We start from the raw sequence: 22766 nt of genomic DNA, 5'->3' as shown, positions 1-22766 counted from the left end.
ACATAAAACATGTTCTCATTTCAAATATGAAGTAGCCTTGAAAAGTGTCTGGAATATTTCCCTGTTTTCCAGGCTGGACTGCGTGTGTTTGTCTCCCCTTCCTGAAACATCTGTGCCCCTGTTTGCCTCCTCTCTGGAGTTGTGTTGTCAGCCTCTTAGCACCTTGATTGCATGTCTTTCTTTTGGTCTTCCAATACCTAAATCTGCAGTAGTGGACGAGGGAAACCAGAGGTATGCGCATCGATAGTCAAATCGGTGCTCGTCTTTGCCTTTACTGCAGGTTTCTGCGAGGCGTGCTGTAGTAAATGGCAGCTCCCTTTGCTCTCAGCATGGAGGGTGGAAGCATCGCTCCCCAGTAAACAGTCCCAGTAAAGAGACAAATTTCACTGCAGAAAGTGTTTTCTATTGGTCGCTAAAGAACCAACGTACTTACAATTCTTTTATAATCTCTTTATGGCTTAATTACTCTGGGTCTGTGTACGGGGGACATTTTCAGTCAACCACCCTGACACCTCTCTTACCCGCACCCCTTCTTTTCCTGTTAGAAGTTGCACCTTCAATTCTACAGAATGCTTTGAGACTTGCATCCCGGCTTCTGCAACTGCTCCATTTCACCTGCTGGCTAGTCGGCCTCTCAACCCCATCCCATGCTCTTATTTCCGAATCAACCTTTTTCTCTCTCACCTTTGCTCTGGAGAGCCAGACAAATGCAGTCGGTATCCAATGGTCAGAGCCAAAGCTCATTCTGACGTCACTGTGTGGCTCTCCAGGACTTTGGGCCAGGAGCTCTGGGTGTGTTGTAATGTTACCTTAGTAGCTGTTACACACAGTGGATCCAATCAAATCAACAACATACTTTTTTTGTCCAGATTGAAGTGCAGCTACATGCAAACATTACAAAACACCTTCATTCAATAATGACAGATTCTCAATGCTTATTTTGTTTTTGTTTTGATTTCAATGCTCATCCACCATACATGCCTTTTCAACCAGCTCTCTGACTCTCTCTCTGTCTTTCTCTCCTTGCTTGCAATGCATCTTGGGTAGAATTGTGGAGCAAGCACCAGGATAAGCAAAAAGCTATGGAAAAACCACAGAGTAAGAGACTTTTCACACACCAAAAAAAAGGGAAAAGAAAAGAAAAAGGATTGGGGTGTTCAGCTGTTGACCTTTTTCTACCCCCTTCTCCCCACCTTTTCAAACTATCCAGTGTCTTTTTTTACTGAATAAATAAAAAGGAGTGCTCCCAATAAGATATAAAAAATAGGTTTAAGAGTCTTGATGTGAGACCAAGATCAAGATTGTTATAGTAGTTTGATAGAGTGCTGCAGGGATGTCGTAATTTTGCAGGCTAAACCTGGAAGTTAGCATCGCCCTGGTTCCCTCACTAAGAAGCCTTATGGGATTTTTGAATTGGATTTTGGATTATTGCAGAAAATAAGCTCTGTGGCAAACACAAGCTAATGATACTCACAAGTAAGATAATCTTCACAAATGAACACCACTTTTATGATTTTTGAAGTGTAATTGCAATCGCTAAGTAAAAAGCTAACGTTGGGCTATATAAACAAACTGCATTGTGGTCGCGTGACTTCAACTTCACCTACACTTACTATAAATTGGTCATTCGACGAGTTGTAAAGTTAGAGTTCGCAACTAAAGTCAGCCTGTAAAGATGGACTAGTGAGTAGATGATTCTCTGAGTCCCCGACAACTTCTGTTGACTCATTTAGCCACTTGTCAGCAACCAACTTTTCTGATACATGTAAACACTTTTTAATTCACAGGTGGGGTATTTACTGTTGTAGAACAAAATGTGAAAATCTCTTAAGCTTGTGTTAACCACAGACCTTTTTCAGGTCTTTTGTAACTGAAAACCCATTCAGAAAACCCATTAAGTTTGAGACGAGGGAGCCGGAAGTGCAAAATGCTTTGACATTTCAGGTTTCAGGACTCATTCCTGCAGCTCTCTATTATGCCCTACAAATGAGATGTGGATCAGGGTGATTTCAGCTAAGATTTTATTGATTTTCTAGTTTGGTACACTGGATTATCATTACTTATATGCAGTAGTGTTGGTATCCTCTAGTGGTATTACATTTTGTATTTTTTGTAATTTTGTGTTTGCTGTATGAAAAACAGGGTCATAGAATTTCTTACAAACATGGTGCTGTGAGAATTTACACCCTTGTTTTAGTTCATCAAGACTTGAGATGGGTAAGTTCTTCCAGCAGGCATTACTACAGTGAATGCTAGCTTTTCCAATGATACAGTATGTAATGACCTCAGCTTTGTTAGCCTAATAGCTGTAGCTCACTAGGTGGGATGCATAACATACTGTAGAAGCCAGCACGTGTAGGAAAGTAGTGCTGTATAAAAGTTTTTTATTCTTTTTTTAACATTATTTAATTTGTTACATTTAAAATAATTGCAAATGTTTAAGAGTTATTGTTATAAAAAAAAATGGGAATTTTATGTTTTATTCACTGGCTTTAGCTCAAGCAATGTGTCATTTTGTTTTCCAGTGTGTTTTTTTTTTCCCCTTGACACCCCGCATCAAGACGAGAAGAAATGAATACCTGCTGCCCTGTCCTGCTCTTTTAACTGTTTTTTCCAGTTTCAAGTGGCTTTCTTCAAACTGTGTATCGACAGCCAATATTCTGTAGTTGCTGGCACATTTTGAGGCTTTACTAAATAGTTTGCAAACGTTAAGTGACACAACAAACAAGGAAGTGTCAGGATCCACTTGTCACCACATGCGGTGATAAATAACGAAGTACAAATCACACTTGAAACAGAAAATGTCTCCTTTACCGTCCATCAGTTTGTCTGCATGCCTAACTGCCTGTGTCTGTTTGTGGTTTTGGTGTAACTTTGGCCACATTTGCAGCATTGACTTGAGAATTAATGTCGCGCTCGTGCAGTTTTGTTTTCTTTTGTAACTTTCCCCCCCAGTTTTATGGCACTCTCTGCTTGACCCTTTGTAACTTCTCTGCCTGGTCTTTGAAAGCTTCATCTGTTACTACTCAATTTTGCTGCAGTACTTTATACAGAAAGTTGTGAAAAAAATTATGAAACAAGTTTTCTTTCCTCTTTAGATTAGATTTACTATAGCCACCCTGTATTTTTAGCTAGAGGCAGCTTAAGGCTCTGAGTCTTAGAGGTAATATTCATTTCACAAACATGAATAAGGTAGTCTTATATTTATGCTTTTGCTGTGTTAAAAACGAGGCTTTGGCACTTTAGATGGACGTAGCATCAGTGTTGCTGTGCTGTGTTGGCTTTGAGTGAGGCGGCTCTAAGTAAGGCAAGAAGATGTCGTACTTTTCTGAATACATGCTGATAATCACATCTGTCCTTCAGGGTCTGAAGGAGCAAAGCAGCAGCGCCCCCAGGTGACTGATGCAGAGGAGAAGAAGTCACAGATCAGTGCTGACAGTGGCCTCAGTGTCACATCTGGATCTCAGGTTTGTACCTTCAGTTTCAGTGTCCAGTTCATGATTTACAGCCTTTTGGCCTTCCCCGGAGTCTGTTGTGCTAAACAGTCTATGGTGTTGGTGTTTGAATGTTAAAAACTGCTAATGGTGTGCAGCTCATTTTTACTGTCTGTTACTGACTTTTCTATTTTTTGGGGTTTACAGAAGAGCGACACAGAGTCTGTAACGAGCTCAGAGCCACCGATCCTGACAAGAAGCACCAGCCAGGACTCAGAGGCTAGCACAGTGGTAGGGCACAGCCAACTCAGATATTCTGCACTTTTCCTGCCTTTTCCAGCTACATGGTACTTCAAAGTTTTACCTGCAGATGCCAGGATGATATATTTGGTTTAGACCATTTATAGTCTGTTTTATCATCTGTTTCCCTTAAAAAAAAAAAGGAAAAAAAGGAGAAATAAGAATAATGGGTGGTGTTTTGCAGTGTTGTTCACAAATGGGACACATCATTGATAGTACCCTCTGTTTAAAGCCTAGGAAGTTGGTGTTACTATTATAAGGTTATAACTGCATATAGCTTCATACAGTATGTACTGTATATCTGCTTGTAACTTCTTAAACTTTACCAGTAAGCAAGTGCCAGTCATTATAAACCCATGATGTGTAGCCTTATATTGTTTAAATCCATAGAATTTTATTTAAATTCTGGTGAAAACCCTAAAATTTATCAGGCTGAATTTTAAGAAATTTTGTAAGAAAACACTCCTGGACACTGTCCATCACTCACTCCCTTTATTTGTAACATTTCAGTGCTTTATCAGAGCTTCACATAAAGTCATATAGACATAGGGAATAGGCAAGACATTATCACCTGTAAAAACATGGAGTCTTGTTTTACACAATGTCATGTAGTGTAAAAATCATATAACTTCAGTGAGGAGCTGGATCAAGCTGCTAGAGAATACATTACATACACACTGTCACTGTGTGTAATAAGGTTATTTCAAATTATTTGATCACATTTCATTGTCACCAAAAGCATGTCTGCATGTGAAACACCACTTGCGTTTTGTTCTTACACCTGGATTTTTATTTTATTTTAGATAAGCAATAGTTCTGGAGAGACTCTTGGAGCTGACAGTGACCTGAGCAGCACAGCAGGAGACGGCCTCGGTGGAAGAGTTGCTCCTCATTTAAATCAGTCCAGAGGGACTCTCTCCGACAGTGAGATTGAAACCAATCCAGCCACCAGCACAGTATTTGTAAGTATTTAACCCACTATAAGTAAATTATATATGTAGAGCATAGTTCTTACTTTAAATAATAGCCAACTTAAACAGACACTATTTACTTCAAACGTCCCACACATACTACAAAAAGTAGAAGACTGCAGATAAGTTTTCCACAACATAGAAACACAAGTTAACATCAGTTCTGTAGTTCTTTTATGTAGACAACTAGTTTTCCCACTGATGACAGTGACTATCAGAAGTTTTAAATGTATACACGATATGCAAGTTTATTTTGTTTTATAGTTTGAAAAAGCATTTCTATCTTTAATAGCATTATGATTTGTTACTGGCTGCATACATTTAGTTTTAGTAGTGGTTTTGTTATTGATTCATTAGTAACTACAGACAACAATTATGTATAAAGTGAAGCTGTCTTTATTGAATTATTGATGAATTGTGCTAAGGAACTACTTTGTCTAGATTAATATCTTAAATCAATTCAAACGCTTCCTCTTCCACTTTCGTCGCCCATCTGTCACAGAGTTGATATTTCTAGAGCCAGACTATCGTTAGGAACAGTATTTGATCTGAATTATTTACAGTAGGATGATGCTGAAAAAAGGACAAAAACAGATAAAACTGTAATTTTAGTCATTGTTCTACTGTCGCTGACAGTTCACAAGCATTGACCCTGTCCCATTTCCACAGGGAAAGACCCACACTCTGAAACCAGGTGCAAAAGATCATGTACATGCTATGGCGAAGGGGCCGCCGGCACAGCCAATGGAGGACATCAGTATGAGGATTTACCTGTGTGAAGGCCTGCTGGGTATGTTCTGCTCTCGACTTCACTTCTCTACTTCCTCTTGCAGTGCTGTCAAACAGCTCACGTTTATCGTTCCTGTGTGATGCGATGAATTATTTTCTTATTTTAAGTGTTTCCTTACTTTGTCTGTCACTAAATTGTTGTCACAGCTTTGCTTTACTAACATTACTTTTGTCACAGAAACTCATTCGAGCCAAACAACCTTAAATATAAAAAGAACATCCACTAATAAAACTATTGCTACATGTTGTGACCCTTCACTCACTACAACTTGTGCAAGTTGTAGTGAGTGAAGTCACTGTTACTATTAATGTGACCACGGTGAACTTTCACTAACCCTGGAAACAATTATTTTTATTAAAGCAGAAGTCAGACATGTGATTACACAGAAGTAGTGTAATGGTTATTATGAAATGGTGAACTGAACTTTGTTAAAAGGTGAAAGGTTATACCCTGATGTTTATTATCTGATGTAACTCTATGTAATTTTACATAGTGAAGAATTAACAGTTATATTCACTGCTTTCTGTGAGGTTTGGCAAAATTTAAAAATATAAGCATGTGAAAACAGGATTAACATTAAAGGAAAGGATGAAATAGAAGAAATAATGCTGGGTTGCTTCTTTTAGGAATATTTATTTTCATTATGGTTAGACATGACTGCATCTGTTGCAGAGTAATTACTGGTGTTTAGTTGTAATCGTACGTTTAACAAAACAAATTGCAATAATTAAATAAACTAACGTCTTTAAATATGTAAAAACAATAAGGACTCAAAGTCAATATCATATATAAGCAGTTGATAAACATTCAGCCTCATTACCACAATTAGCAGGAACAAGACTATTGGCTAAACCTGTTTTTTGAAAAATTACAACCTGCGTATAAGGGCAAGCTATAAATTAGTGTTTAAATGAACGTGATATGTCTTGGTCCTGGTTTTTTGTTTCTCTGGTGTGGTTCTCGGCTCGCTCTGCTCTTGTTTTTGCCATTAAACCCTCTCACCTCTTCCTCGCCTAACCCCCTCCTGCTCTCGCTGCTTGTCGTCCCTCCTGCTGCTCCTCCTGGGAAATTCTTCCAGGCCGCGATAAGAGCTCCGTTTGGGATCAACTAGAGGATGCTGCCATGGAAACCTTTTCTCTAAGTAGGGCTAATCTCTTGCCTTTGCCCTTTTCCTGTACATATGTGTGTGAGTGTGTGCGGGGAGGTGTGTCCATTGTTCACATGGAGTAGCTCTGTTCAATCTTTGATGTGATGTGGGTTTTCTCTGTGCATTGGTGAGCACATCTGTGTGTTTCTGAACATGAGGTAAGGAGGGAAAATATAAGCAATCCTGCAGACTTGAGCCTTAGTTTTCTCTCACAGAGATCAAAGACGGCAACATGTGTGTGATTTCCGCTCACTTTGCTCTGTTAACATTTATTTTAATGTCTGCTCACCTGCGTTTTCAACTAGTTTTCTGACTTACTTTCATGTTGAACTAGAAGCTTAACATTCCCTGGGTTTGCATATGGGATGAGCGCCTTCGAGTGCTGCCAGAAGCGTAATTATGAGTTAAGTACACTAATATGAGCCACCAGCTGGTAAATAATATTGGGAAATGTCAAGATTTTCAATAAGCTTCTGCAGGATGAGGTGGGGACAAAGTGGATGAAGTGAAATATTTTATTCATCTTCTGCATCCTGTAAAAATAATTTATGTCACGCCTTTCTGTTTTATATTATAAATTATTTTGTGACTATTCACAACTTTGTTTTTAAATTCGAGGAAGAAGAAAATGTAATTTCCCCAGTCCACATTAACTTGTAATTCCAGTAACTTCACAAATAGCGGCACTTAAAGCCAGCATCCGACATCTCTGTAAATGCAATAATGGCACTTTAAATAAAAAAGAACAGCTATAAGTGGAACCAGTAACATCCTCCCTGTCACATTCTATAACCGGCCTGTAGAAGAGTCGAACATTTGAAGTGCTTGGCCACAATCATTGATCAGACTCTGACTTTTAATGAGATCTCGAAGAGCATTTTAAAGAGAGCCAGTCAATGATTGTTTCTTATCTAGAAGCTGAGGAGCTTTACTGTTAGCCAGCTCATACTTAAAATGGCATGCAGGAGCCTGGTTGAAAGCATTTTGTCATTTAACATAACAGCTTGGTACGGCAACCTGAGTGTTTCAGTGAAAGGAACTGGCAGCCATATATTGACAGGGGTGTACACAGAGAGAATAAACATTCAACTACAGATACTTCAGTCATAGTCACTGTACTTGTCGATTTAGGGTCCCAGGGGCCAGCAAGAACATATAAAAGACATCTTTAATTCTCTATGCCAGACAGGCATTGAACACAGAATGCTTTTGCATCAAGAAACAATTGCTTTTTGGTATCATTTGTATAACCTGTTAGCTGCTACCTTCCCATTTGCACAATTGTATGTTGTATATTTTGTATGTTTTTAATGTTGTGTTGTGCTGTGTGTAGTGTACTGTATGTACTTTCGCTGTTGGGAAAAGCAAAACAAAACAAATTTCCACGGAGGTGGGCAGTAGAGGTGGGCAGTTAATTAATTAATCAATCAATCAAAAAAATCCAAGTGAAGGTTTTATTGGCCCTGGTGGTAGATTAGCTGATTGAAAGGAACAATATTTTGATAATTGATTATTCTTTTAAATAATTTTTCAAACAAAAATGTCAAACATTTGCAGGTTCCAGCTTCTTAAATGTGAGGATTTGCTTCTTTCCTTTGTCATTTATGACAGTAAATGAAAAGTCTTTGGGTTTTAGACAGTTGTTGGTGGGACAAAGGAAGCAAGATGAAGATGTAACTGTTGGCTCTATGAAATTTCAATGACCATTTTTCAAGTTGTTTTGACTTTTTAGAACAAACAATGAATTAGTTAATTGTGACAATAATCAGCAGATTAATCGATAATGAAAATAATTATTTGCAGCCTGTTTGTTAGCCTGTTACCTGTTAGTTGTGAGCTTCATCACAGACCTCCCTGTGTAACTGACTTACTGTTGTTTCCCTGCATGACTAAGACTGTGCACTGCTTGTTCATCTTCTGACAGCAGTTAAAATGGAGAGCTTCAGTAAAATGTTGCAATATAAGTACTTCATTACTTCTTGTAGTAACTTGCTGCCAAAGTATAATAGTTGGATATGCAATTTATATTGCCAACTCCTCCAATAAAATAGCATTTTTTTTAAAATAAGTTACATATTTAGAACTTAGATTGTATGCTTGTGGCTGTGTATGGTGTTGAAGTTGTGCAGCTTTGTACATTGTAGAAGCTACATGTGTCCTGTCTCATGTGTTCAGGTAAGGAGCGCTCCACACTGTGGGACCAGCTGCAGTTCTGGGAGGATGCCTACTTAGACGCTGTGATGTTGGAGCGTGAGGGGATGGGGATGGACCAGGGACCCCAGGAGATGATTGAAAGGTTCAACATGGCTTTATTTAATCTGTCATGCATACATTTTGTCACAGTCACTGGATAATTTAGTGATTCTGGTCCTGGACTGTTAATACTTGCTTTTCTGTCTTGTGTTTGTCAACACAGATACTTGTCATTAGGAGATCATGACCGGAAGCGTCTGGAGGATGATGAAGACCGACTTCTGGCCACTCTGCTGCACAACATGATTGCATACATGCTAATGATGAAAGTACGGAGGCCTGTTTGTCGTGTTATTCATGTGACACCATAATTGTTGATTAATGTCAGATTTGACATTGTTTGTACCTCTCGACTTTATGTGGATGTGTTTGTCTGTTTTAGTTGAACAAAAATGACATCAGGAAGAAAGTGAGGCGTCTGATGGGGAAGTCCCACATCGGCCTCACATACAGCCAAGAGATCAATGAGATATTGGACAAACTGGCCAACATGGTGAATATCTGGCTTAATTTAAATGTAGTTAGTTCAATTTCTATTCATCCTTTTGTAATTATTTGGACCTAATTATGTTTTATAGAATGGCCGTGAGCTTCCCATCAGGCCCAGTGGAAGTCGTCACATCAAGAAGCAAACATTTGTTGTACATGCTGGCACTGACACCACAGGAGACATCTTTTTCATGGAGGTACGCAGAGTGTACTTCCTTTACCTGCATCTGTGACTATGTCATGTTGGTGCTCATTTTACTAATATTAAACTCTATTTCTTCAGGTGTGTGATGACTGTATAGTCCTGCGCAGCAACATCGGCACAGTTTACGAACGCTGGTGGTACGAGAAGCTCATCAACATGACTTACTGTCCCAAGACCAAGGTGCTGTGTCTCTGGAGACGCAACGGCCAAGAGACACAGCTCAACAAGTTCTATACCAAAAAGGTCAGAAACTGCCTCTCTCTCTCTGCAGCCTGTGCTTTTATTCATTTTTCAGAGAACATAAAATAGAACACAAAAAAATGACTTTACTCTTTGCTTTCTAGTGTCGTGAACTCTACTACTGTGTTAAAGACAGTATGGAAAGAGCTGCAGCGAGACAGCAAAGCATTAAACCAGGTACGGAGGGAGTGAGGAGGCTGAGCCTATGTCCTCTTCTTTCTTCCTTCCTTCCTTCCTTCCTTCCTTCCTTCCTTCCTTCCTTCCTTCCTTCCTTCCTTCCTTCCTTCCTTCCTTCCTTCCTTCCTGTCTTCCTTCCTGTCTTCCTTCCTTCCTTCCTTCCTTCCTTCCTTCCTTCCTTCCTTCCTTCCTTCCTTCTGTGTCTGAAGCCATACCCATGGTCCTAAAAGTTTGGGTGTGCATGTGCAAGAACGTCAGCTCAGCTTTTACAAACAATACAGCAAGCCAGGTTCTCCAAAGTCCTTTATCATCATTCTTCTTCAGGGAGGGGGTGTGTGTGCGAGTGTGTTTGTATGTTTGTGTTTGCTGGACACACACTGTTTTTTGAAATAACATTTCATATTTTCATCTTTCGTACTTTCTTTCTTTCGTACTTTTATTATTACGTATTTTGGCTCTTTCTTTCGTACTTGTCATACCAAACTGAAGCTACAGTAATGAACAGAAAACAAGCGTCATCACACTCCTGATGTTCTTTGTCCTTTTGACAATTCTCTTATCATCCTGGTACTTTGTAGTTGGTTTAAAACATTCCTGCCAACATGCTAGCAGTGTGTAAAGTTTTCTTTTTGTTAGCCTGTTAAATTTGATGTTTTTTTGGGGGGGATGTATTATCTATACTAGCTGTAAACTCAGTTGTGGTTTCCTTCAGGTCCAGAGCTGGGCGGAGAGTTCCCCGTCCAGGACATGAAAACTGGTGAAGGTGGACTACTGCAGGTCACACTGGAAGGAATCAACCTTAAATTCATGCACAGCCAGGTAAGAGGCCAGTACCACAGCAGAGAAACTGCTCTTCATCTCACACAAAGGCATGACGATAAAAATCACTCATGACGATTCAGAGTTCATCCCGTCCTTCTGTCCACCCTTCTGCTCATCTCTCCTGTTTGCATCATTTCCTTTCATCCTGTGACATCTTCCTCTATTGTCATTAAAACAAATCTCAGTAGTCAAAATATTAGCGATGATTGACAAAATGTTTGATTGGCATTTAATCGTACCTGATGTTTGTCCCGTAGAGGAAGAATTCCTGTTTGTGCTTTTGCTTTTTTGGATTTGCTTTTTTCAGTTTGTGTTTTTGTTTGTTTGTTTGTTTGTGTATGTGTGTGTGTTCATATGCATGCGTTTCCCACAAACAGTATTAACACATCCTTCCACACAAGTTTGTTTTGACATCCATGGTACTGGAACCTCATTGTTCATATACTGTGTGGGAGGAGATGAAGTGTTAATGTGTGTGTGTTGTGCATCAGTGGTAAGACGGATGACCTTGAGAAAAAGACTTTTCATTAATAATTGGCTATTTTAATAGCAACTTCCACATTTAAGTTTGGACCCTTGAACATCGCCATGTGTTGTCTTCACACCTGCGCAGGTAGTCATAGTTGGAGTTGTTTTTTTTCTTCAGGTTCGTTAGAATGTGGAGCTGTGATTGAACAATGAGCTGTACGTGATAGTTGGAGAAGTGACCGTGCTGAAAGATCAGGAACCCACTGCAGCTGACAGACACTTTATACTCATGAGGCATATTAAAAACAAGAAAACAAAAGAGACGTGCTACCAAAGAGTAACTCATCAGACCTCTTCAAAATGATTTCACAACAACAGAAGTAATTTGAAGGGTCAGTTCACCCAAATTTTAAGAATGAAAAATATCTTCTCACTTCACTTTTAGTGGTAATTTCAATTGGACTTTAAATCTGTTATGATTAATATTTATGTATTAACTGTGTCTCAAAGTCAGACTCATGAACCCACAGATTCCTCTGAGCTCTACAGACCCTTTTAGAAACTTTCAACTCATCGTTTTGAATACCGTCCCGTAACGTCAGTGTTCTCATAGCTTTGCTTTCTCCCCCTAAAGCCCACTGTACCCCACTGTCCTGCACCAGACAGCAGACAGACTCAGTAAGCAAGTACCATTTAGCATCTTTTTAGCATTATTTAGCAGCTAAAGAACAAAGGGGAGCTCAAAGGACAGTCAATATTGGGCTTAGATATATCTAATTGTCAGAAACGTGACTTCAAATAATGACAATGTTGCTCAGTATTATGTCTGCCGAATGCGTAAATGAGCAACTACTTGGGAACAAATTAAAAGGTGATTGTGTCAGTGTTGTGTTTGAGGCTTGTTTTTCCTCAATACAGGTTTAAATCTTTTTTTTTTTTTTAAATCTATTCCAGTTCTCTTTAAAACCAAAACTCACTGCTTGGCCAGAAATAATGTATTTTTATGATTTGGGTAAATTGACCCTTCAACTTGGAGATTCCTTCACTGTAACACAGTTATAATTACTGCTTTTTCCTGCTGCTTCTGCTTTATCAGCCTCAGGCTCTTTAAACTCAAGTTTAATTTTTGCGACTCATATTGCAAAGGGGGTAGAGTGTCACACTTGGAAAAGCTTTTTCATTACCAGACAAGAAAAATACAATTAACCTGAGATATGAGTTTCTCAAAGATGCGCCACACTTTTAGAATAAACAAATGTCATTATCAGCTTGGCTGCAGTTGTTAGATTGGAAGTATTTTCAGTTCAGCTCATGAAAAGTTTTCATGGTATTTGAGAGGAACGATGTCAACAAACCCTCAGCAGGAGTTTATTCAGCATTCAGCATTATTCAGGATTTAGTATTTCAGTGAGTGAGCACTGAGTTGGGGGTGAGATGGTGTCAGAGGTGACATTATACACCGTAGCATCGGGACTTCCTGTCCATTGGTGACTGCCCTCATTTATCTTTTCTGCTGTGTGAGCAAGTGGTTTTGGTGCCAGCCGTTGTTGCTGGAGGAGGAGGCATGGAGGGCTCTGGGGGACTGAGATGTTTAAAGTCCGGGAAAACAAAGGTGAATCCAGCTCTCAATACCCTAGTCAAACCTCTACACCTCGTTTATTTTTTCTCTCCTATTTTAGAAGTCTTTGGGGCTGTGACGGGTTTTTCTTATTGGCTCTGGTAACTACTTTAGCTAGATTCTTGATTTGAATCACTACGAGGCTCCTGTGGATAGCGCCCTCTCGGAGGAGTGTCGTCGAGTGTTTGTGCTCTTCTGTCCGATAATAATCCAAACCATTTCTCTCCCATGCTCTCTCCCCCTGCAAGGAGCGGAAGGTACACAACCTCTGCTGTGTTTGCTTATTAGCAGTTACATCTTATTGGGTTTTCCTTTTTGATTTCTCTATCTTTTCTTTAACCTGTCGTAGCTGTTTGGCAAATCTAATTTTGTGTCCTTGTCTACATTTTTATATGGAACTTCCATGTATGCATCATATGGGCTCATATTGCATCCCTGAGCATTAAAAGAAATGTGTTTTTTTGAACTACCTCTGCTGTTTACATCTAAATATAACGATAAATTATTCCAGTTTGGATATACAAGTCATGTTGAATTAGTTTGGAGCTTTGAGCAGACTAAATGCATTTCTCCTCATTTAACCGTCGCCCATGTATGCGTTTGATCATGGAAACTTCTCATAGTATGCTTTTCTTTTCTTTGGTTAGCTGTTAAAAAGCTTGCATTCCATGTGTAGTTGTTTTATTTTTACCTTTCACACTGAATAAAACAAGTTTAACATGGTTAATTTTTAAATATGAAGTGTTTACTTTTCATCCAGTGTTGTTGAGTTAATAATGTTCTGTCTTGTTTTTGTTTGTTTTTTGTTTGTTTTTAGGTTTTCATAGAGCTGAGTCACATTAAAAAGTGCAATACAGTGAAGGGAGTCTTTGTCCTGGAGGAATTTGGTAATTACACCATCTATTGATTCTAGGCCTGTACTTGGCACGGCAGTAACTCAGCGCCATGGCAAATGTATTGATGAGAGCTAATAAGGGTCCCCTAAATTGGATACTCGCTCTCCTAAAGGAGCTCTGAGACACTGATGTCTGTAGGTGATGAATTCTTCAGAGGACGTAGTTTTCTTTAAATCACACAGTAGCTTCGGAGTTAAGAGCACGTTTTATTTATCTGATAAAGATGGTTGGAGCTGGTGAGGAAAATAGTGTTTAAGTGTAAAAGAAAATGTGAGGACACAGAGTCTTGATGCCTTTTTCACATATTTTTGCATTTTACAACAAAAAGGCACAAGAAGAAATTAACACTACAATGTTCCATCAGAAGAAATGTTGGAGGTTGTCACATAACTTATTGTACATTAAAACGAAATAAAATCTAATCAAAGTAAGTATCAGTAACCCTTTAAATTGTGAAGGTGAAACAGGATTTGATCTAAAATCGAAAACTTTTGAGAAAAGTAGAAATTCTTCTGTTTTTTAATGTGAGCATATATCATGATATATTAAATATAAAATACTAAAAAATAAAATAGACTTTACAGGACTTTAAGTTAGCTGATAGTATTATATATATTTTCAAAAATATCCAAAGTCTCATAGAACTTACTTCTCAGGATGTTGACAAAAATGACTAATGCACACCAAAAAAAACAAACAAAACAAAAACAAGACACCAATTAAACATGAGAAGGATAAATAATAAAAGATAAAACAAGCAACAAATGCTAATAATGCTAATAATGCCCAAAATAAAATTGTGAAATACCACATGTGAAATTTATTGAAGGTAGAATATAAACTGTTAATAGAATAAGATGAGTTTTTATAACCAACAGTAAAACGTTAATAAAACAAACCCTAACCCACAAAAATATAAATGTTTTTAAAGTATTATAAACACATCAGTGGACCACACTGTTGCACTGGGTGACATGTTCCTTCATTACTATGAACACACACACTGCAGTTTGTTTTGACTCAATCCCACAAATGCTATCCTCACTCACCAGATCCCAAAATGTGTATTAATCCACAGCGGAAAATAGTTCCCAACAAATGTAACAAATTTGTAAACTGTTACAAAAATAAAAAAAGATTTAAAAAGGATTTTGCCTGAAGTTAGAAGCAAGTCCCAGACACAAAAGCAATACTCTGACTTGATGCCAAAATCAAATCAAGTTTTGTTTAAAACTAAAACTAATTGAACTTCAACAAATAATAAGCAGCAGTTTTATCTCATTGGTCTGATAGTCAGAAAAGACACCTGATTTATTTACACTGACAGTGAAAAAATCTAAATTCACCAGATTTTACGACACTGAGCAGTCACATATTTCACAAATGCAATAGCCATGCTTAGAACAATGATTTAAATCCAACAGTATCTACAGCTCATATTTTCATTTATTAGATTGCTTCATTAAAAAGAGTCAGATATATCAAGTCACCTAATGGAGAGAAGAGAGTAAAGAGGGTTTGTGCTGTAGATGGAGTGTTAAGGGTTAGTACACAGTTTACAAGTGAAACGAGATGACTTCCAGTATGACGGTGCAGTATATGATCGTCAGAGGTTGAAGTTGAGAGCCAGGCTGGGTTACTGTCGTGTCTCTGTGCTGCTTTTGTAATGTTGCCCTCATCTTTGCCACTATGAAAACCTTCATTCTCCAGCAGGTAAAGTGTTGTCACCTTTCTCCTTTCTTATTCAAACTGTGCAGAGTATTTCCTCACTCGATCCTTCTCATTGAGTCATTTTTATTTCTTTTCTTGTACCATGAGTTTTCCTCTGCTTCCTTCATCACTTGCTTTTCATTTTCGGAGATCACCCCAGACCCCATCTCTCATGTGGTCCATCATTTTCTGATAGTGTGTACCTCAGAAAGTGGAGATCTGTGGTGGGGCTGTTGAGCAGATTTAACATGTCACGTCTGTCCAGATCTCAGCCTTCTCATCTCTGCTATGGGTTCACAGTTACTAATGAAAAGTCAACCTGTCCTGTGGACAGTGACGTGGTCCTGGGTCAAAGGAGTTTGGCCTCTTGTAGCTGCTTTTCTGTGATGTCTTTAAACTTTCAGTTCACAGGGGAGGAAGGGTTTGGGGAGGGGAGGCTGTCCCCTTTGTTTTCTTGTGTTCTTTGTTTTTCATATTTAAAAGTTTATGACCTTGCAGTCTCTTGTTATAAGACATTTGTGTTTTTATTTGTTCATTTTCTGGGCCATGAACGTCTCACCAACAGTTCAGATGAACAGTTTAATCATGACACTCTCCATTCGTACACTCATAATATTAAAGGGGACCTATTGTGCTCATTGACAGCTATATATTTTTTCTGCGACTCCAATATAGAAGCTTTGCATGATTCATTGTTCAAAAAGTTCCTTATCTGTCTCATACTGGCCCTTCAGACAGCCCCTCAGTTCTTCCTCTGTCTGAAACCAGCTGTTTTATCTTCCATTTCTTTAAGGCCCGTCAGCCTCAAAGTCCGCTTTCTTCAATCAGGAAAACTTCTGGAATCTCGCTCCTGGGCATCACCCAAAGATTTTTGTGAAACCAGATCTAATTTTATTGAAAAAATGTCTTGGAGATTTCCTGATGGACAGACAGCTTAACTTGTTGCTTATCTAGTTAACTCAGTTAGTTGTGCAGCTAGTTAGCTCAGTCAGCAGCTACAGCTAGCGGCCCTGTTAGCTAACTGACTCTGCTTCACACCTCTAACACAGAAGCTTTAGATAGCCAGGACAAAGAGGTTTTCAGGGCTAGTGGGGAGAGTCAGCTAATAGGACTGCTAACTGCGCGGCTAACTGAGCTAACAAGCTAACAGCAGCTGTTCTGGTCTTTGAGCGTTAATGAACATCTGACATGGTAATATTATAAGTATATGACGGAAAATAAGCAAAGCACAAGGTCCCCTTTAAAATATTTAAACATAACCAGGATTTAACAGCAGAACTTTGTCTAAACCTGAAGTAGATAAGCCACTCTTGCCCTCGTCACCCTCCCTGTCCAAACGTACTCCTGACTGTTGAGGTGGACTCTTCTTGGCCCACATCCCATTTTACACCTTGTTGTATTTCACCCCTGTAACCCCCAAAGCTCCCCACAGTAACTCATTTAGGTTCCTGCTGCCTTTGAATTCTTTGTTTTGTCTCTTGCACCGGCATAGTTCCTGAAACTAAAGAAGTGGTGATCCACAAGTACAAGACCCCCATGGTGAGTCCTCGCTTCTTCTGTCAGAGTCAATCCTTTTCTACCAGTGCATGTAGAGAACAAGTTAGTCACAAGGTGTGCACGGCAGAAATGTGTCACACTAAATTTGACGTTTGTGTCTGTAAACATCACACCGACACCACTGTGGAGCAGCAGTTTGACTCACTCTGGTCATTAAAGGATTACAGCACCTTTCGAAGGTCAGGGCCTTTAAGGTCTGCAGTGGTGTTAGCGTTGATTCGAAGATGGAAAAATCCAGTTTGGGCAATACATTGACGAGTGTGACTCTGCAGTCTTCTGGCTTCTGATGAGCCTCATCGGAAGCCAGAAGACTGCAGAGTCACTGTGATAACTTTCTAGAGTTTTAAAGTCCTGTCTAATAGTTTTATAACCCTGTCGTTTCATCCTCTGTCTCAATGATTACGAGCTAAACTGCAGAATAAAAGAGGTCGACTGCAGTCTGAGAATCTCCACTTTAACTCGGAGCTTAATTCTAAATGAGAAAATGAAGGAGTTTTAGTGGCCGTGAGACTGGACAGTGAGTCACATTTAATGACCAGCAATATTCTGTTGTGAGCACTAACTGGAGCTAATGGGTAACTTTAAAAAGCTTTTATTATTTGTGTGCAACTTAAGAATAAAGCATGACGATTACACAGAGTTAAGGGGCCAGCTTGTAAACATAAGTTCAGTTTCCATTCAGCGTTTCTCACAAAAACACACAGTGTGTTACCCTTGAGAGCCAACAAACATGCTGAATGCATTTCCTCCCTTATGAAACATTTGCAGAACTTATTTTGAAAGAGTTTAAATTGTTCACATCCTTGTTTACTTGATAGCAGTCTTTGGTAAATTGCTTCACTTCTTAGCACTTTACTGCAACCAACCATCAGCAGAACATCATGAAACTGGCAGCAGGAATGTGTATCGTGATTGCAGAGTGCACGATACAACAAAACAGGACCTCACTCATAGAAACATTACTCCATAGAGAGGTGAAGTCCCTCCCCTTCTGGCTTCTCTCATGGGACCTTATTTCAGAAAAAATATGTATGGTGGGTAATGTCCAGATACCGATAACTTCTCCATCCTGTATGAATTGTGTAGTGAATTACACATATGATGTTTGCAAGTCAAGAAAGTCCCAGTTTGTCAAAAACATATCAGTGTAACTACCAACACCAACATGGCCGACACCTTGGTTGAGAAAAAGTAAAAAAAAATCACAAGGTAGGTCGTTTTATCAGTCAAAGTCATGTGAAGGTTGAGCAGCTAGCTAATACACGAGGACGACTCTACAGTGATTCAGTTGTGAGTTTTGGTGGATGTTAAACGAGATGACGTCACTAATGCGACTGTTGGTTGTGTGGTCTTTATAATTACATATTTTCACGTCTTATATATTTCATTAGTTTGATGACAAACTGACTTTCTTGAGTTGTAAAATAATTTTTTAAATTGACGAACATCATATGTGTCATTCATGACACAATTCAAACGGGATTAAAAATGTATTTGATTCTTGCTATAAACTATTGTACAAATTATTTATGAAATAAGGTCCTGTGGTCGTCCACCAGCAGGGGCAGGACTTCACCTCTCAATAGTGTTATTAGTAGGGGTGTCACAATTTTGATTCACAATCAAAATGTGCTTTAATTTGGATCATTGAAATCAAAAGCAGGATCAGCGACTACTTACTTGCATCTGAAAAAAAATAAATTACACTTCAAAGATGGCACAGCTGCACTTTGAGATACTTATCCTGTGTGCACAAAGCTGACTGGTACAGGAAGAAACTTCGACAGCGTCCGAGATGTTGAGTTTAATTTCTTTTTCAGAGATCCTGTATGATTTGTTTGGGAAGAGGACTTACTTAGGACAGATTTCAGACACCGATCTCCCGAACCAAACAACCTTTTGTTGTTTATTGTTGAATCCACACTTTCCTTACCTTTACCTGCAAAAAGACTACAGGATAAAGCCAAGCTGTCATTGTTAACAGTTGTCAGGGTAGAGAACTGATCATTTGTTGATCTTTTACAAATCCAGATGTGAAAGTCTTACAATGTCCTAACTGTCTGTGCTGAAACATTTTTTAAATCAAAAAGGAAATTGTGAACTTTAAATTTAAAGTCAAATAGAAATGTGTACTTTTAATTGTGACACCCCTACTTATTAGTGGTCACCTTTGAATACCGAAGTATCCAACAGTCCACATTCCTGCAGTATTTAGACTGAGGGGAGCCTCTTGTGTAGGTCTATTCCTTGTGCTACTTTAACTCTACACAGATGTTTCCTCACACCTGGACTGTCATCCTCCTCACGGTTCCTTCTTCCCTCAACAGGCACATCAGATCTGTTACTCCGTCCTCTGCCTTTTCTCCTACGTGGCGGCAGTGAAGGGGAAGGAGGCGGATGGAAAACCCAAGCTCCTGTCGCCGAGACCCCTTCCTAGCTAGTCTACACCCCTCACCCTCTACCCCTCTGTCCTCGGTGTGCCTCTCTACTTGAAATGGCATTTCAGCTCTAAAACCAGAGACTTCTGACAATCCCTAACTTTACTCTAAGCACACAACCCCCGCTCCCTCTTCCTGTATATACAAGCCTAAGACCCCTTTTTCGACCCTGTTGTGTAGCCGTGTTTGCTCTGTGATGTCGTGTAAATACTCTTCATTGCTGTCGTCCTGATGGTCATACCAACTAGCTAAATGTTTGCCTGCTCCTTAACTCGGGAGATGCAACTCTCCTCAAGCTCTTCTCCTCAGTGTGAAAGTCTTCTATCGTTCCCGCTGCCAACACCCAACTGTTTTTACCGATAGGAGGAGATGTGAGGGATGGCCTCGAGGCATAGAGTGCATGCAGGTCCCGTGCACAGCCTTGATCAGTCACTACAGAGTAGCTTCCCGCCCTCCTACCCCGTCTCCATACGACTGTGTGAGTTATTCTGTGATATGTGGTTACTGTAAAGTTCCAGTCTGTCCAAGTTGAATCTGGTGAAGCATCCAGAGACCCTCTCGTAGTGCAGGACATCCCATACTGAAAACGCTACTGTATACTGCACCAGAGCACCGCATGTAAACGCTTCCTCAAAGTGTTTGAACCCTAAAATAATGTGAGTGTTCTCAGATGTGTTCTCTTGCCCGCCAGGCTGAATTACTGTTCTAGTTCTACTGTAAAACTTCTCGTCTGTGGTCTGCTGTTATCAATTGCATGTTACTATGAGGATAAAAAAATAAATATTATATATATTTCTATATATAGTATTTATTTAATATATACATATATTGACTGTACATTTCTCTGGAAAAAAAAAATCTTACAAATTGTTGATTTGCTTGATGTGCAATACTTAATAAGTAGTTAGCCATTGCCAGAGCCAGGTTTTCTTAAGTTCACTGGCGTTCACAGGGTGACGAATGTAAGAAAAAACTTTTTTGTCTATAGTACATTTTGATTGAAGTGAATACGATCACTTGAGTTCGACTGTTTTAAAGTTTGTCTTTTGAACTATGAACGACAGGAAAAAAACAAACAGCTGCTGTGATGCTCTACAGGAGTGAACTTTGGAACATTTTGCACTCAGGCCACGCCCCCAATCAGTGATGTCACAGCAGGTGTTTTTAAACAGCGCAGGTGGTGGAGATGCTGTGACCATACAGTACCTTTACCTTCTGAACTCACACACTACAAGCTGTGTGAAACACCTGACACAAACTGGTGTTACACCATTGTCAAATATGTGACTGCAGGGGGCGCTGTTGCATGGTTGATGTTTTTTATGTTACTCAGTCTTTCAAACAAGTCAGCAATTTATGAATAATTCAATCTAAAGTATCAAATAGTATGTTGTATATTAAATCTATTGCATGCTGTACATATATTGACCTGTATTCTACATGGATTTTTTTTAAATCTCTTTATCCACAAAATATTGTTATCATTGATTCTGAATATTTGAAACCGTTTCAATAATAATCCACATATTGACAGTTAAATTGGTCCCCCCTTAAAAATAACTGCAAACGAATCAACAGACAAGTTGAAAAATGGCTGCTTAACTTTTGTCAATATTAGCACAAAGTCAGTAAGTAAACATTTATAATCTAGTTTTCCTTGTTAACGAACCACCTTAAATACTTAAACACAACAACACAAGCTCAGTGCAGCTGTTAACATGACGTGTCTTCAACGATAGCAGTGGAAATAATGTCGGAGTAATGCGTGAGCGTCCCGATGTGGAATTAACAGGACGTTTTTTCTTTCTTCCCACTCTGCAGACGTTCCTTGAATGCAGCATTAGTGGTAAGTTCGGTTTGTGATTCAGTCTTTAAAACAGGTTATCAATTTTTTTAATTTCCAGGTTCAGGGTCACATTTTCTGATGGCCTTAGTCAGAAATAGTGACTTATCTTCCACTGTGCCTCTGTTGACCTGCACCTGGAAATTAAAAAAAGCGTCTCCTTGGCCTTTTCCTCACCAGTTATAAAGACTGAATGATACACACACATAACAAATCTATCAAGGTAGAAAATAAGTAAAAGAAAATTGAAGTCACTTCCACTACCCGGGTTGTCAGGAAATGCAACCTCATTGTACGTGTAGATTAAAAAATTAAAAGGCATAAAGTTTTATGATATCATAATATCCATGCAACAGTGCATCCTCCTGCAGTCAAAAGGCTGCATCCAGCAGTTATTTCATTAGATTGATCGTTTGGGCACAAAGTAATTAAAAATACCTACTGCAGTTCTCCAGAGTCTATGTTGACTTACTCAAATCTGTTTTGTATGACCATCAGTACAAAATGCAAAGTTATTCAGTTAAATATCAGAGCAAAAATGTCACATTTGAGAAGCTGAAGACATTGGGGCACATTCTTGCTCATAAAAGGACTTAAAGCAGTTAACTTATTCATAAAATATGGTGTACTTCTAGCACCGTTTATGAGTCAGGTTTATGAGTGCACTCCATAAGCAGCCAAAGAGAAACACCTGCCTCCTCCGTCACAGATTGGGTTGTGACAGAAGTACAAACTGTTCCAGCTCACAGCAGCAGTTTTGTGTCCTGTGATGGATCATTTCAGACGTGTTGAAGCCTACAGCTGTGGTCATCTGCTCCCCGAGGAGATTGTCAAGTCTTAATGTTGTTTCTGTTCTGTGATGGTAAAGAACGGTTGAGTCTGGTCCTATCGCTGACCCATTAACTTTCACATTGACGAGTGCGTGTGTGTAGATTTGTGTGTGTGCACGTGCGTTCATGTGGTGGACAGTTTCTCCAGATCAGCAATATATATCGGTACAGCTCAATCACTGGAAGATGTTTTTTTGATTCTGACTTGCTTGTATTTTGAGTAATTTAACTGCGCAGAGGAAAATAATCAGTAGGATGTTCAGAAGACGATGTCCCGTTAACGAATAACACCAGACATGATGGTGTGAATACGACTGAACTCGATCTGAAGCAGCTCTGAAACTGGTTTGGTTGGTGGGAGTGGGACACAGCTCTTTCTGCTTAAGTTAAAAGGACATTTTTTTTTAAAAACTGGATTATTACCACTCATCTCTGTCATTGTACGAGCCAGCTGCTGTAACCAGAGGGAATAAATGAAATGAGATGTCAGGTGTAAGTATTCCAGATATTGACAAAGTATTTATAGAATATGTACAGCTTTGGCAATATAATAAAGTTGTCGCAAATAATGTTGGGTG

General features: G+C 39.2%; 1 protein-coding gene across 5 annotated transcripts in view; it reads left to right on the top strand.

The window, feature by feature from the left end:
* Positions 1-22757, top strand: part of madd (MAP-kinase activating death domain) — a 58418-nt gene extending 35661 nt beyond the window's left edge. For 2 of the 5 annotated variants that reach the window (XM_073464931.1, XM_073464929.1), the window contains exons 19-33: positions 3364-3467; positions 3642-3725; positions 4538-4696; positions 5375-5495; positions 6574-6636; positions 8818-8938; positions 9059-9164; positions 9278-9388; positions 9474-9581; positions 9668-9832; positions 9934-10006; positions 10719-10825; positions 13732-13801; positions 17013-17059; positions 19405-22757. In XM_073464931.1, the coding sequence (XP_073321032.1) occupies positions 3364-3467; positions 3642-3725; positions 4538-4696; positions 5375-5495; positions 6574-6636; positions 8818-8938; positions 9059-9164; positions 9278-9388; positions 9474-9581; positions 9668-9832; positions 9934-10006; positions 10719-10825; positions 13732-13801; positions 17013-17059; positions 19405-19518 (1553 nt within the window). In that variant the 3' untranslated portion in view covers positions 19519-22757. The remainder of the gene's footprint in view (positions 1-3363; positions 3468-3641; positions 3726-4537; positions 4697-5374; positions 5496-6573; positions 6637-8817; positions 8939-9058; positions 9165-9277; positions 9389-9473; positions 9582-9667; positions 9833-9933; positions 10007-10718; positions 10826-13731; positions 13802-17012; positions 17060-19404) is intronic. The other 3 variants (XM_073464932.1, XM_073464934.1, XM_073464933.1) reach the window with 3 other exon arrangements.
* The last annotated feature ends 9 nt before the right edge of the window (positions 22758-22766 follow it).

Source organism: Pagrus major, chromosome 4 (assembly GCF_040436345.1).
Source record: "Pagrus major chromosome 4, Pma_NU_1.0".
NCBI lineage: Eukaryota > Metazoa > Chordata > Actinopteri > Spariformes > Sparidae > Pagrus > Pagrus major.
Note: the sequence above shows the minus strand (reverse complement) of the source record. Positions and strands in the feature narration are given on the sequence as shown.